A 15,814-nucleotide genomic window follows, 5' to 3' on the forward strand; every position below is an offset into this window, starting at 1 on the left:
AGATGAGAAAATCCTTAGGCAACATTAAATAAAACTTCACCTTCACTATTGTATGCAATAAATATAAGGGGTCTCATGCAAAACATAAAAAAAGGAACTAATCTTCACTCTAAAGATAAAAAAATATAAAATATTTACCATAGATCACCAGACTTTGAAAATGAAGTATACTATGACCACAAAAAGCAGTAATATATAGACTTGAATAAATATTACCACATGAGAATACATTGGGAGTAATATCTATATGTTCTTGAATAATGGAGAATCATAATAGCATCTAGACACAGTGTTTTGAACCTTGACATCCTCCTTTTTTTTTGGCAAGATTAATTAGGAAATCTCCAATTAGAAGAACTTCAATTTCCCCCTATGCAAAGAAGATTTTGCCAGGCAAATTGCCCTTTCAGCTTCTGATAGACCCGAGCAGGAATCTGTCACCCCCAGTGTAACCGCAAAGTACAAATAGATGGTGCATAGAAACGCTAATAATACCACCATAGTGAGAAGGAACCGGTGCCGCTGGATAAGAGTAGACCAACTGCCAAATTCATCACGACCCAACTGCTTCTTGGATGATGGTGAAAATAATGTGTTCTGAGATCTCCTGTGAGGCGATGATAATGAATCAAGTACCATGTTTGTTCGAAGCAGACTGGTCTATATCCTGCACCAACAAGGAAAAGCAGCTCAATTTTGTATGACATGGGAAGGCAAACTAGCATGTTCAAAAACTAAAAAGAATGGCATGTAAAAATACTCATTCTTTGGTACACAATGCAAGGAGGGAACATGGTTTGAATTCATAAACTTCATTAAGCTGGGTAAGGGCAAAGGCACAAGTAATAAATGGTACCAAATATATAGTGGCTAACTCATCAACCAAATTCCTGTTAAACTTTAATTTGCAGTAACTAAGTTCATAAGTGAGCAAATGCGTCCTTTGAACACATAATCAGGAAGAGTTTTAAGCATAAAATTAAGTTGTTAGAGGGATATGCTCAACATATTCTTGTGATGAAGAACGGGGAAGATTAAAGAGCAAGTGCATAATAGTGACGCATAGGTAATGGCATATCTGTGAATTGTTTGGCTTGAGAAGAATTTGCGTATCATCTATGGTTACAAGGGCAATAGATGGCAGGCATGACTCACAGCATTAAAAATCTGTTTTTATGTTACACAGGGGTGCAAGGGGACAAAGGAAGAAGACAAGAGTGCTCTACTGGGATTAGCAGAGGAGATGCCAGTGCTGTTGCATGAATGCTACTGGGTTCAGCAGATTTCAACAAAGATTAGCCTTCTATAAGAAATTCAATTTGCCCCTAAGATATCTAAACCTAATTACATTAAGACATTGAGATAACCTACGCAATGTTCTTGTCAATCTTTCAGAAAAAAACCAACCATCAAGGATAAACTATTGTTAATCACTGGACAAAATAGGAATAGCTACTACTGTACCATTTGTTAATAAGTAGTAACTAGCTACATTAACTATGAAACCAGCCCTTTATATTCCAATAATGCATCTTAAACATGATTGTAAAGAAAAGCTATTCCGGGTTCAATATGCACATAGTTGCATCCAGCAGGCCGACTCATACTGTTGCAGTTTAACTTTCTCTGATATATCTCTGTAGCAATTTCCTAAATAATTTACAAAGCTCTTGCTTGCGAGTAAAAGATCTTGTTAACATGCTATAAAATAAAGACATTCGCACAAAGTATAGCCATGCTAAAAGACATGTAACTACATAATATATATGAGAATAATAGATGAGTTAGATGAGAAGAGCATGACTTGTCCTTGACACTTATTATTCATGACCGCATAATTATGCAAGGAGTTCTATTTATTAGGGATAATTTGCATCTGATGTGACATCTTTATTATGATGCCTATATTCCAGGATACAAATATAAAAATTAGTTTATTAACAAATGCATATTTGCATATTCAGTAACGTGTGCAAACTGTTGTTTAAGTCATGTACAAAAAAAATGATGGTACATAGCAGTACCGCAACCATACGGTTTACAGTTTACACAAATGGTAAACTAGTCTGTTAATAGCATTTCAAAACAGGCAAACAAACTGATGGTAACACAACATTATTGCAAATGGAATACTACTCCGGTAATAGTATTTCAAAAGATTCCCTTCTTCATACTCTCCATATAATTGTTCACCTTTGCGATATCTTAAAAGTACAATGTGCAGGAGATAATTAAGCATATAAGTCAACAACCAATTGATTTATACATTGAATTGCTTGTTTATCTTACATTTTAGTTAGTAATATACTACATAATACTAGTTCTTTGTTATGAATGATAGATTAAAAGAAGATCGTCCTATATGTTCACTAATTCATATATGTTCTCTCTCTCTCTCTCTCTATATATATATATATATGAGCTACATAACCTAGGCGTATTGTATCCTTATTTTTTTAATATATGTCGGCGTACTTGCTGTATTGTATTCATATCCCATATATGTATTTGTCCTCAGTAGCTTTCTATCCAACACCATATTTGATAGGTTATAGCTGTTACGGCAACCTCATATCACCTGATTTTGCTTTAGCCAAGAACTAAATACCTAATTTCTTGAGTTTTGTGGGTGTGTATGCCCATGTGCTTCTTGAGATGTTCAGGTTGAGAATAACCCGAAAAATGTATCATTGTTTTGGAGCCTTACCTTACTATCAGGAATACAATCACATAGGAAAACTACAACAAGTGTCAGGTTACTTCAGGTCCTTAACTACCTTTTGCGCCTATGAATGATGATGTTTAATTGCTTCCATCCAGGAGACGTGTAGCTGCCCTAATGATCGGTTCCAAACAATAGTTATATTTTTAAGGTTAACAGGCTGATCCAATAAAGTTCCACAAACTTCACACGCAGAAAATTCTCTCACAGTAAAACAATGTTAACTCACTCCCTAAAATGAAAAAAAATATATAGGATTTTTAAATACGGCACTGGTTGATTTCCGCCAAAAAACCAAATTCCCAACAACAGAGAGCCCAAATTTTCCTACTTTCTTGAGGAAATTCCACTAAATCTCACATAGAAAGCACCAATGGCCACAGATTCTTAGATCTGAGATCGAACACAAAATAAATAAATAAATAAATAAAAAATCTAAAAAGAATAAAAATTTAAGCAATGAGTGAAAGAAGGGTTCGAAATCTATGACGTACCACCGGCGTGGGAGGGGGATAAATCAAAGGATAAACTTCTTAGGCCGCCGTGTTATCGTCGCCTGAGAGGAAAGATTGAATATATATTCTATCTTGTTTCGCAATTCCGAGAGAGAGAGAGAGAGAGAGAGAGGTCACTTGTTTCGCAGTTATATATATTCTATTCTTAGTGCACACTCTGGACTTGTGGCCTTCGAAAGAATCGAACGAGAGAGAGAGAGAGAGAGAGAGAGAGAGAGAGATGGGTCCGGCCGGAAAACGCGGTTTTGGATATTTTGGGAACAGATTGCAACGAGTATTACCACATTTAGCTTCTCAATTGCCTATTTAAATCAGCAAAAATGAATTTAAGCCCTCTAGATTGCAAACTAGGCATTTTTTTATTTGGCTTTTTACAGTGGTCTTCTTTCTTTTTTTTGGGGGCATAATGTGAAGTTTTTGACCAAACTAGACCTATTTTTTTAATTTTTTTTTTACCTAAATAAATTGCTCCACAAAGTTATTACTAAAGAGAGTTTAATCCACTGTAGTCTTAATAAAAACACTAATCAGTTTAATATTTTTTTATTAACGGCTAAAAGGTTAAGTATTTTTAGTTAGATATAATATAATTATTAGTTTAGCGTTTTTATTAGAGCAAGACTAGTATGGTCAAAAACTACATCATGTGGTCTTCTTTGTAGCTCATTAACTCTCCATCTCACCTTCTTTTCTGGAGAAAGTACATTGGTTGATAATATATTTATAGCTTTTAAGTAAATGGTTACAATTAATAGACTAGAAAGAAATGGGAGGAAGGGTGATATCACTCAATACAAGCCTCACTTGGTTGAACACTGTTCTAACAAGAAGAAAACACAGTATCAAGTAAACATGAATGGATACAAGCACTTATGAAAATAAAGCAACACAGAAGCACAGGAGGCTTAAGAAAAGGCAATAAGAAAGAGAGTTGACGTCCTGAGGCACCGTCAAGACCGTATAAAACCCAACGTTATAGACCTGCATTGTTGCGACGAAGAGGATGGAGATGAAAGAGGCGGCAGAGGCGAAAGGTGGAGTCTGGTCTAGAAAAGTGCAGCAAAACATGGGAAGGTGAAAGAAAGAAGAGAGAGGAGGGGGGAAGAGAAAGGGGGAGGGAAAAGGAGAATCAAGTTAGCATATCAGAATTGGTAAATCCACTTTAGCCCTTGATGACCAAGTTTTCCTATATGGCAATTGGCAAACTAATACATGGGAAGATGATGGGTATTAGCTACCAAAAACTAGTCTCTGGAGTGAAATAGGTGCAGATGAAACTTTATGAAAAAAATACCAGGGGCTCAAATTTTAACACATAGTTCCCTGCTCATGGACAGCCCGCACTTTTTGGCATTTATACAGCTCAAATACATTAGTACACATGTATACTTTTTCCACAAGGGCAACTGAATAAATTGAGTTGTATACCATGATCTTCGATAACTTATAGATACGTACGTACCAAAAAGTACTAAATTAAGCACCTTCACCTGTAAGAGAAACCAGTTATATAGTGAACACAGAGAAGAGTAGTCCAAGATTGCCATTAGCATCCAAATATGAACCTCCAAAAGAATCATTATCTATCATATGTCATCACTCAATAACAGGATATCAAGATGAGAACTAAAAGGGTCATTGACCAGGTGACAATACCGTCTGCCGTCAGAAAAGAATGAAAGACCTGCCTTCAGTCCTGAAGTCTCTTAAAAAACTGAGACAATCCATGACGTTCTTGAATAAGTCAAATCAACTTCGCCAGGTATTTGCTGCTGCCTGCAATAAGCCATATTGTGTTAGTGACAATACAGGCTTGATAATTGCTTGACACAAAATTTATCCTCTTTAGGATGCAATTCAAATCAAAGCATATGAAGGCAATGAGATGAAATCTTTTCACTAATGATAACAATACTGAATCTTTCAGTTCAAGAATTACTGGCTGATTATTTGAAGATACAATGTGCTTAGAGAACATCAAAGCATACTTGTCACAAAAAAAAAATCCATTTTAGCATGGAGTACTTTGGATCTTCATAATGTCATTAATACTTGATACATAGGTATTGTTGCTTGACCTTGAAATGTCATCAAACAGGTTTAATTTTCACAAAATATGATTAAATTATATCATTACATCTCTAGCACATGGAAGATCTTCTTAGCTTCCATAATTGACAGTATATTACACCCAGCAGGACTGTTTTCATGGCTAAAACTAAATAAAATGATAAGTTTTTTTCACCAGCGCCCTTAGCGAAGTGTGTGTGTATATATATATATGCTTCTCATGGCTGACAAGACCATATCCTAATTTCCAATTTTGTCAACAGTTCTATGCCATTCTAAGGCTAAAATTAAACTTAAACTCTTAATTTTTTTTCCAAGCTTAGCACGTTTTATACTTGGACCAGCTTAAAAAGGACAAATCCAAGATTCACTTATTTATTGCATCAGTTGAATCTTGGTTCCGGATGAAGTCACAAGCTTGACTTGTTTAGCTACAAACTGACGTAGCCAAGAAACCAAGCTAGAGCAGCTCATGAAAATCTGTGCTCTTCTCCAGAGTTCAGACATCTAATATGGACTGAGAATGGCGTAGAACAGCACAAGGGCAGTGAATTAAACAAAAAAGGCCCTGACTAATGGACCTCAAGCAGAAGTGCGCACTTTGATCTCTAATCTTCGTCACCCGCATGTTCCAATAGATAATTTGCTGCCAGCTGCTCATTCCTGTCACAGAGTAAGAATGCCTCGAGAACACGTCCTCGTTCGAATCCCAGCGCTTCAAGCTGAGGAAACACATTCATTAGCCAGTGGTTAAATTATTTCAGAATAAATGACAGGAAGCATACTCTTTCAATAATCGCCTCCTCTTCGGGTGTGATACTGATGGGATGGTGCATCTCATCCTCCTCAGGCTGATCGAACAGATCCCTGAACAACAACAGTACCAGGAAACACAATAAAGTAGTACAAAATGCAGAGTGGAGGTGGAGAAAGGATATAGATATAAAATGTTTCTGTTCCTCCAAAAACATCAAAGGCTCATTTTCATGGATGAACCTTAAAAAACGAAAATTCAGAGAAACTAATATAACTGCAACAAGCAAATGTAGCCAAAAACAGGAACAGAAAATGGAAGTCAGAAAATTCAATAGAATAGTTACAGCATGAAACTGAATTAGAAAGTTTAGTACTTTTCCCATAAATATTACAAGTTTTGTGTGGTACTTAGGTGGGACACAAGAAAAGACATGCTGCTAAAGACCTACGAAAGAAAAGTTCCATTGTGTGAAACAGACAGCGAGAACCCGCCTACCTGAACAAGAGTACTTAAATAATGTCTATCTGAGGCAACTTTATGATCTCCAATTAATAACAAAACAATAGACCCAAATAAATAAAAGAGGCCCAAGATAATTACAACTCAAAAGGCCCTTATAGCATGACCGGTAATGTAAATACTGAACCCAGTGTGAGTAATTATAGGTATATACTGGCTTCTTGTAAAAAACGATATATGTTTCTTGACAAATGAAACTTGACTACACAAATTCTGCTGTTGCTTAATCTAAACGAACTTCCTCAGTACAATCAAAGATTCAACGTACTAAAGAAAAAAGAAAAATCCAATGTCATCTTAGAAAAAGGAAATAAAGACAAGTGATCTACTGAAAGCAGTCTTCTATCCATAGGTGATGTACATAAAAGAGAACTCACAAATGACATATATGAATAATGTTAAACATGCATGCAGAAAGCTTACCCTTCAAGACCTTCGATAGGTTCATTTATTAGCTGAAGAAACTCAGAATGATGCTCCTGAATTAATCTCAAAAGTTGAGGATTTTGCTTGCTTAATTCCTGGAGCATTGGCTGGAATAAAGTAGCAATTCAGTGAAATCTGTAATTGGCAATAGCTTTCGAGCATCTAAGGATAAACAGAATTGGCAGTAGCTTTGAGCATCTAAGGAGAAACAAACCTGCAAAATTTGTGGATTTGCTTGGACCATTGCTCGCAAAGCTATAAACTGAGGCATCATCAACATAATCATGACGTTAATAAGTCTTTAAGAAAATGAACTTATAAAAAATAGTACATAAATATTAATTATGTCACAACTTTCTGATTTGCTCAGGCTGAACCAGGAAAACAATAAAACATCATCTGATGATGGATTCACACAAATGGGATTTGAAAAGCTAACCATTCAACCGTACATGTGATAATTCATATATTTTGCATACTTTATATGATGTTTTGTGCCAAATTTATGAATTATTGGTCTAATATGTTAATTCCTTATAAAATTTGGGTTATATGAACATGTGAAAAATAATGAAGTCAGGGTTTAAATGCAATAACTGATTTAATTTTGCAGAACAAAGGAGCCTGATGAAACTTTCCCCAAAATATCTGATGGGTGAAGAAAATGGAACAAAATCACGATCAGAACTGATATGGGTGATTATAGAATGATAAATTGATTGGCAGCCAAATGGAAATCTCATTCAAGTCCCATAGACACTTGTTTGGTATTTTGACTGTAACTTCTTCAGCAAATCTCTTATTGATTTTATTCAAGTGGCATTAGAAAGCTACGTTATAGGGCTACGAAACTATGTTCTCATAGCTATTTCAGAATTTGGATGTATAAGGGGCAAAAAATAGATTTTGGGGAAACTATGTTCTGACAGCTATTTCATATATTTCGTACACTTCTATATGGAAATCAAAATAATAAATTATTCATCTACTTTGTCAATTCCTTATAAAATCTGGGTTACATGCACAAATCTGTTCAAAATCAATGACTTATTTAATGGGTTATTTAATTTTGTAGAACAAAATAGAACGATAAAATCAAGGTTCGAAAAATTGGGATCGGAAACGGTCTTTCGGAAAATGATACGTATCAGTCAGATTGGCTGTACTAGTTGTATCAGTTGCCGTACTAGCTGTATTGGTATGGATAGTCATTACTTCTATCCACTTGACAACATAGTCAATCGCCACCAGAATGTAGTCATAATTAAAACAAAGGCGGAACAGGGGCCTATGAAATCAATCCCCCACACATCAAAAAATTCAGCAAAAATGAGGAAAAGAGACATCATGTCTCCTCATGACATGTTCCTGACAAATTGACATCCCTCACAAGATCAACAGAAGGTTTGTGCATCTTTGAAGAGTGAAGGCCAGTAGACTCCATATCGCAACACTTTTATTGCAGTCTTCTTCCCTGAAAAGCATCTTACACAACCGAGTGTGGCAAAAAGCGAAAAATACTATGAAACTCACTCCCAGGAATGCAATACCTAATCATTTGATCAGGGCACACATATAAAAGTTCTAGGTCCTCCCAAAAATAATGTTCCACCCAGAAAATGAATATAGCTTTTCCCTTTTTGGACCATCCTAGTCCAATCGCCAGGTAATTAACAATATTGGCAAACCAGGGAGTGTTTGAGATACTGAGAACAATCGTTCATTTGGGAAGGAGTTTAAGTTAAGGGGCCAAAATAGGTGTGAAGACTGTTATGTGAAGAAGCCAGAGTTAGCAGACAAACCTTTCCTTTAAGGTTATTGATTACTATTATTACCAAGAAAATATTTCAACAAATCAAAGGAAGAAAAGGAATGAAAGATGGCCATTCAAGGTCTCTAAAGGAGGCCACACATCTACCAAAACTCTTTTTCTTTATTTCCAAATTACAATATCATGCTTGATTGAATCCGAGATAAGTTAAGCCTTTAAAAACTCATAGTATTCTGGAGATAACTTATGCCTAGGACATAAATTGTCATGTATTAATTTATTTTTGCTTCATTGTCACTGTGTTGCATTTCAGTAGATGGAATATGCATGGGTGAGTGAAATACTTCGCATGATTCCATGATTACAAGACAGACTTAGGTGAATTATAAACCCAAGAATTTCTTAAATTGTTTTCTCTCAAGTACTCTAGTATATTTCGCGATTAGTTTAAATCACTCGCTATTATTCACGTAGTTAAAATATTTTCATATATTTTATCAATGATCTTTAATTTGGATGCATTGTCATTTTCTCTCTATGGATTCAACTTACTCTTACTGTTATACTCGTGTTTAGTGGTATAAATCCAATTTTAAATTTGCACCATGTTGTGGTTTTAATGATACCCGTTTTCAAATGATCAACATGGAAGAAATTGAAATTTACAGCATAAATAAATGCAGCATTTACTGAATGATAACTAGCACAAGCACAACTTCTTATTTTCCAAGTTCATGAAGGGAAAAGAAAAAGAGAATCTTAGAAAATGACACCTAATGCTACAAGACATTACTAGGGAAAACCATAAAGTGAAGAGGAAGATCATCAAAAATAAAGAACCTGTTGGTTGTTTCTTAGAAAATCAAGAGATCCACCTCCAGCACTCACTCCTGTACTCGGAGACCCCTGATACAATATTAAGCATGGGTTAAATGCCACCCCAATTGCAGGACAAATGAACACAACCAGAAGAGAGCTGAACCTGTGGGAACATATTCAAAGGAGAGGAATTTGGTATTCCAGAGAGAGTTGGCACCCCTGCAGAACCAGTTTCCCTTGTGTTTGCCACCTGACCAGAAGCTTGAGATGAAGGGAAAGAGGCAGCTGGAACAGCAGCATCTGCTGTTACTGGAATACCCTAACATGAAAAGGAAAATCATTGGCTACCAGCATTTAGGTCAATACATCAACTTCTAACTGAAGATAAAATTTATATACAGAATATAAATATTCCACAGCTCGCTCGGGGTTGTTATAGGCAGCACGGAGTGCTCGAAGAACTGTCTCTCTGTCCCAATTACCACCACCCATTTCCATCAATTGGTTGATTGTCTGGTCAAGGTTACTGCCTGCAACTACATTGGATGCTGCTTGACCATATGCATCAGCAGAAACCCTACCAAGAAACAAGATAAGTCAAAATTACATTTGCATTCTTTTCTTCAAGATTAACAAGCAGAAATATAACATACTAAAATACTATTTTATTATGCTTCCGTACGTGTCATATTGTTTTGTTTCCCTAAGTTAGACACTTGAATATGGACTACACCTAACATCAGCACATGTCCTAATGAAAGAAACTGACTCATATAAACCTATAATACCATCATTTTCAAAGCCTTTTTCCACTGATGCAAAGTACATGATAAAGCATATATCTACAGTTGACAATACTCAAAATGAAGAATTATCCAATTCCTTTGAGGTAACAATCTAAGGACATCAACCCTATGAACTGATACTAGATCCTCTAGAACAATTCAGGCAGGATAGGTACTTGCAAAGAAACATAGTAAGCTCATCGCCAAGTAAAGAGACTATACTCTGGACCTGGAAAACATTTCAAAGTGGTGTGGACGAAAGAGTTTATTGTGGGAACCTATGTGAAGCTGGAAAGAGTCCAGCAGAACAGAATCCCATAAATATTAACCTTGTAGTCTTGTACACAAGTACATTTGTCCATGCATAAATCTAGTAAATACTAAAATACATCTATATGTACATGAAACTTAGTAGTATTTGTCAAAACAAGCAAGTTAAAATAAAGACCTAAATACACTTTATCACTGACTAGCATGTAAAATAAATGCAACATTTGTTAATGAAGCTAGTGGATATCTGCTTAGATGAAATTCACAAGTGGTTACAGAGAAAGGTATAATAGTTGATTGAGGTAACCGGAGGTAATCCCTCCCAACCCAACCAAAGAAGGAACCCCAGTTAAATGCTATACTTCACAGACATCGAAAAGGTAAACAAGATATTTAAGCTGATAATATGAACAAAGTGCTAATTTACAAACAAGCATCATACTCTGCATTTGGTCTTTCAGATCCAGCTGCAGGATTTGATTCACTACAAAAAGAACAAAAGGATAGCGAATATGAGCAAGCTAATTAAAATTATGGGAAAAGAGTGAAAGCAAATGAAGCAACTTAGTTGAACTCACGGAGCTTGTGGTGGAGCCTCTGGAGTAGCCGGTTGCCTGACTACAGGGGCTGCTGACAGCTATCAATTGTAGAAGTTGAGTTAGAATCTATAAGAAGATATCTGAGTACACAAATTTTTTATTATGCAATGAAAGTAACCTGGCCAGATGAAGCTCCACTGGTACCTGAACTTTTGCTCTGTGGAGATACCACATGCAATCAGCGCCTTGACAGCAAGAATAATAAACAAGAGAGACGAAGAAAGAAACTAAATGCCGAACAAGATTGACTAAGCAAACAACAGAGTTTGGACTCATGAGATATGCAATATATCTTACGTATTACATACTGAAACAAAATCAGGACGTGCGACGAGGCAGCAATAAAATAATTAGCCATAATGTGAGGAATACAACTTAGTATGAAAACCATTTCTCAAGTTCGTCATGTAGTACAGCTTTCTTAATTCAAATATTTATCACCATTTGCAAAAGATTTTCATAATAAAACCATTTCTCAAGTTCGTCATGTAGTATAGCTTTCTTAATTCAAATATTTATCAACATTTGCAAAATATTTTCATAATAAAATTTGAGGGACGCACTAAAAGACCTACACGAATATGATATCCATTACTTTGATTAAAATCAACTTCCTCTGGATGTTTTCTTCTTCAGTGTGCTTAAAAGTATCTTTGAGACTGATTAATCTAGCAAGCTGCCCTTTTAGGCATGACAAGACAGGAAAAGAATGCTGTATGTTAATATATTTTCTGTCCCATAGTCAGGAAAATTTGAAAAAGCTCTGTCTCCTTCTGTAGATGCATTTACTTTTGTAAGAATTTCAAGATATAAAATCCTTACATTCACAAAATTCCAGAAATTGCACGTATAATATGCATTACAAAATATGAAGCAAGCAAAGGATAAATATGAAATGTGGCATATTATGCCTAAATGCCTATTATCTATCTGGTTTAGTGCAGAGCCGCAGAGATATACCTTACTGAGCATGACAACAAGAAAACCATTCTCACTAACGTTATTCTCTTCTAATGTACTTTCATCTTTCAAAACTTTCCCACTGTGAATCAAGAGTTGTTGCCCCCATGGGTAACTATCCTTTCCTTGTACATCTTCGATGTTCTTCTTCACAGCAATAATCTGAAAAATTCAGGGAACTAGAAAATTGTCAGTGGCTAGATAACTTGCACATAGATACAATATAACATTACAAAGGAAAGCATGCCTCACAATCATTTCATAGTAAAGGTAATAAGCAATAAATGAATGACTGAATCTTAATATACAGTTATATTGGCAGAGTTAAATACTAACAATAGTGGCAAGGACAATCAATATCAACAAGTAAATTGATAATACGAATTCATCTTAAATCAAGCAATTAATCATATCATGCTGGTAGTAAATTGGAAATCAACAATGCAAAATATTAAGCATGGTTCTAGTTACTAAATATGACCACTTTATTTTTTCTCAGGTAACATCCTAACATAACTAGAAGGATTACATGGTTATAATCAACCGTAATCCTCTTCAAGGAGAACTTCGTTTTATTTCTTTTAACCATTTAATTAGTCAGTTTCCTTCTTTTTTTTGTTTTTTTTGTTTTTTTGAGCATGTCCATGCCGGTATGTGTGGATTTTTTTTTTAAAATTCATTCAAAGGTAGTCAGTCCAAAATGGTAATTGACACATAACCTCTCCATTTTGGACAGTTGGTGCAGGTTGTGGAAAGCTAAAGCATGATGAGCATGCCAATTGTTTAATTCTCATCTATATAGGTTACAGTTAAAATGAAATCCTCTTAGCACATACACAAAGTAACAAGGCAGTTCCTACTCCCATATATCTACTTAAGTTAGATTGTTGTAACCAAACTCAGTTGTACAAGCAATTTTTGAGGGCTTTATTAACAAAGAACTAGAAAATCCCATAGGGACACAAGTACTTACTGTTAAAAATTAATGGTACACTTGCTTAAACATCGAAATTGTGTGCTTATCTATCTCACTTTGTACTTTATCTAAATTAAAATTTGTTCTACTCTATCAATATACGCATTTACTCGACCAATATGTTAATAAACATTCTTCCATAGATGAATAGCCATCAAATAGAGATTTATCCTCTTGAGTTGGTAGTTAATGAACATAGCAATCTTAGTGAATCTTAACAAGAAAAACAAAAACATTCACCATCCACAATATAGAAGGCGAATTGTTTCTACTTGCCATGATTCTATCTAACAGCTAGTGTACCCACAAATCAATATAGACAAGCTCACGTATATTTACCTACATATCTACAAATGACATTTGATGCCATCAAAACTGTGGCGCTCCTTAGTCCTTTCTTTGCTTGAAGATCTAAGCATGGTTCCAAGTTTCGGTTGATCCCTCCGATACGGGCTCTCCCTCTCTCTTCTCTCACTCCAATTCTCTTCTCTCTCTAATTTTTTTTTTAATTTCTTCTCTCATTGGTGCCCCATCACTCTCATTTTTCTCTACTCTCTCCCTCTAGCATCTCTCTCTCTTCTTCTTCTTCCTCTCTTTCTTTTCTCCACTCTCTCTCTTTCAATCTCTATTACTGCAGTAGAAAATCTGCTGCAATAACAGAGAGACGAGAGAGAGAGGAATCTATTGAGAGGGAGGAACAGAGAGAGAGAGAGGGAGGAAGAGATTGAGAGGGAAAGAAAAGGGAGAGAAGAGAAAAAAATCAGAGAAAAAAAATACCATGCAACAATAAGAGAGAGGGAGAAAGAGAGAGATTGAGAGAGAGAGAGAAAGAGGAGGGAGAGAGAAGAAATAAAAAAATAAAATTTGCCTTATGGCAATAAGAGAGAAAGAGATAGAGAGAAGAAACAAACGAAAATTAGAAAAAAATAAATTTGTCTTGACAGTAATAAAGAAAGGGAGGAAAAGAGAGAGAAGGGAGAGTCAACTCGATATTCATCAAAGTTTTGAATAAGTTAATATAATTTTTAGGTTTTAGACTCTATATGTGAATAATTATTATTTTCTTATCATTTTTCTAAAAATTTTCAATTTTTTTTACACTTTTAAATAATATTTAGAATTTATATGATTAAAAAATGGTCAAATCTAATATAGGCGGTTGTATGACCAATACGTATCGTTTTTTCGGATGGCCAATCCCGATCCCTATACCGAGTTTTCAAACCTTAGATCTAAGGAAACTTGTAAAACTACTCTCAAATCTCATAGTGTATCATAGCCTCACCTAATGACCCAATGATACAAAGATCCAACACGTCCAAGTTTACTGACCTGAAGATAAAACCAAACACCAACAGAACGGGATTCAACCAACTATACTAACATACCGTTATTCAAGTAGTTTGACCAATCAATGGTCCAAGAATCCAAGCAAACATGCAAGTATGCAACATAATGATGCAAATGACATTGTAATTGCATATTAGAATTCACAAGCATTATCCTTCAAATTCATTGAGAAATCAGATATATTATTACTGTAGCAACAGATTAGGACTAAAAAAACATGAGACTTCAAGAAAATACCAACATTTTGATCTTCTCAATGACATCTAGACATGCCTCTAATAGATGTACGCATCTATCCACCAGTCCAATATACTACCTTAATTATTATGTTTGCAACCATATTGCTAATTAATAATACATATACTTGCACGGATATAGTATACTATTATTTACACTGAATACTCAATTTGTATAGCATTTGAACCTTCCATGCATCCTAATCACAGCATATGTGACAATTAATAATGCGTCTAATTCAAAACAGCCAGTCATATAACTACACCTCTCATGGGATTGACCGTTGCACGGTCCAACAATCTATCTTTTCCAACAGTATAGGCAAGCTCTATTCCTTAGACCGACTCAACCATCTTAATAATTCTATCTAAAGATAGAAAATATACTAACATGGATCATTATTCCATTTCCCAACTCTTGGAGATCCCTCGGAAATTGGAAGCGGAGCTTATCCTCTACTCCAATCTTGCTAGCATCTACACTCTATATTGTCTATAAAAGCTCGTTCTTTGAATCCAACCTAACTTTTTTTTTAATCTTTTAACGACTAAATAAAGAATATACAAAATCAAACTCAATTAAACATTCGACAGCATCGGAAAAATCGTCACTTTGCCCTAAAGTTCTGTTCGCTAAATAACGGAATCCTAGAATAGCATCAAAAATTGTTCCAAAAACTCAACCCGAATAAAGACTAATCAAATAATCGAAAGAGGAATGAAGAAACGAAGGACTCACGGTATCGGAGGGCTGCACTTGGATCTCGAAGTGGGAGCCCTTGAGCGTCTTCACCGTAAGCTTCATCGTGGCCGATCGATCGGTGTGTCGCTAGGTTTTCGATGGGAATCTTCGCTTCCAAGAAGCAGTAGAGAGAAACCCTAGCAAGATACACGAGAGAGAGAGAGAGAGATGATTCAATGTTTATAGGTATAAAGACCGCATTAATACGTCGCGGTATCCGGCACTTACGACTACTTTTTACTTATCTAGTCCTAGATGTTTATAGGCTCGACCCACACGTTTGGGGTTGGGGATCGA

At 35.4% G+C, this 15,814-nt stretch overlaps 2 protein-coding genes across 3 annotated transcripts; both read right to left on the minus strand.

Annotated features, from left to right (window-relative positions):
- Window positions 1–173: 173 nt before the first annotated feature.
- LOC140767188 (uncharacterized) lies at window positions 174–3,376 on the minus strand. Its single transcript, XM_073107014.1, has 2 exons — window positions 3,217–3,376; window positions 174–667 (listed from the first exon to the last, which is right to left on the minus strand). Exon 2 carries the CDS (start codon window positions 637–639, stop codon window positions 349–351), a length of 291 nt encoding a protein of 96 aa, XP_072963115.1. The 5' UTR covers window positions 640–667; window positions 3,217–3,376; the 3' UTR covers window positions 174–348.
- Window positions 3,377–4,743: 1,367 nt separating this feature from the next.
- Window positions 4,744–15,721, minus strand: LOC140766739 (ubiquitin receptor RAD23b-like). 2 transcript variants are annotated; one of them, XM_073106329.1, is made up of 13 exons: window positions 15,515–15,721; window positions 12,214–12,375; window positions 11,372–11,410; window positions 11,233–11,291; window positions 11,097–11,138; window positions 9,999–10,176; window positions 9,763–9,918; window positions 9,621–9,686; window positions 7,224–7,271; window positions 7,007–7,116; window positions 6,093–6,174; window positions 5,889–6,029; window positions 4,744–5,013 (listed from the first exon to the last, which is right to left on the minus strand). In XM_073106329.1, exons 1-12 carry the CDS (start codon window positions 15,578–15,580, stop codon window positions 5,916–5,918), a joined length of 1,122 nt encoding a protein of 373 aa, XP_072962430.1. In that variant the 5' UTR covers window positions 15,581–15,721; the 3' UTR covers window positions 4,744–5,013; window positions 5,889–5,915. The 2 variants fall into 2 exon arrangements, with proteins under 2 accessions (XP_072962430.1, XP_072962428.1); XM_073106327.1 differs by having other exon boundaries at window positions 5,908–6,029; window positions 15,515–15,720.
- Window positions 15,722–15,814: the final 93 nt, after the last annotated feature.

The sequence above is a fragment of the Typha angustifolia genome, chromosome 9, assembly GCF_048772165.1.
Source record: "Typha angustifolia cultivar Huaian chromosome 9, ASM4877216v1, whole genome shotgun sequence".
Lineage (NCBI taxonomy): Eukaryota > Viridiplantae > Streptophyta > Magnoliopsida > Poales > Typhaceae > Typha > Typha angustifolia.

Excerpts from the sequence above, each read along its gene's own strand:
- LOC140766739 (XM_073106329.1), bottom strand. The coding sequence starts at position 15,580 with ATGAAGCTTACGGTGAAGACGCTCAAGGGCTCCCACTTCGAGATCCAA. Across the intron at positions 11,139-11,232 it reads GAGGCTCCACCACAAGCTCC|TGAATCAAATCCTGCAGCTG; the intron begins GTGAGTTCAACT and ends TTCTTTTTGTAG. Across the intron at positions 9,687-9,762 it reads CTTTGAATATGTTCCCACAG|GGGTCTCCGAGTACAGGAGT; the intron begins GTTCAGCTCTCT and ends ATATTGTATCAG.
- LOC140767188 (XM_073107014.1), bottom strand. The coding sequence starts at position 639 with ATGGTACTTGATTCATTATCATCGCCTCACAGGAGATCTCAGAACACA.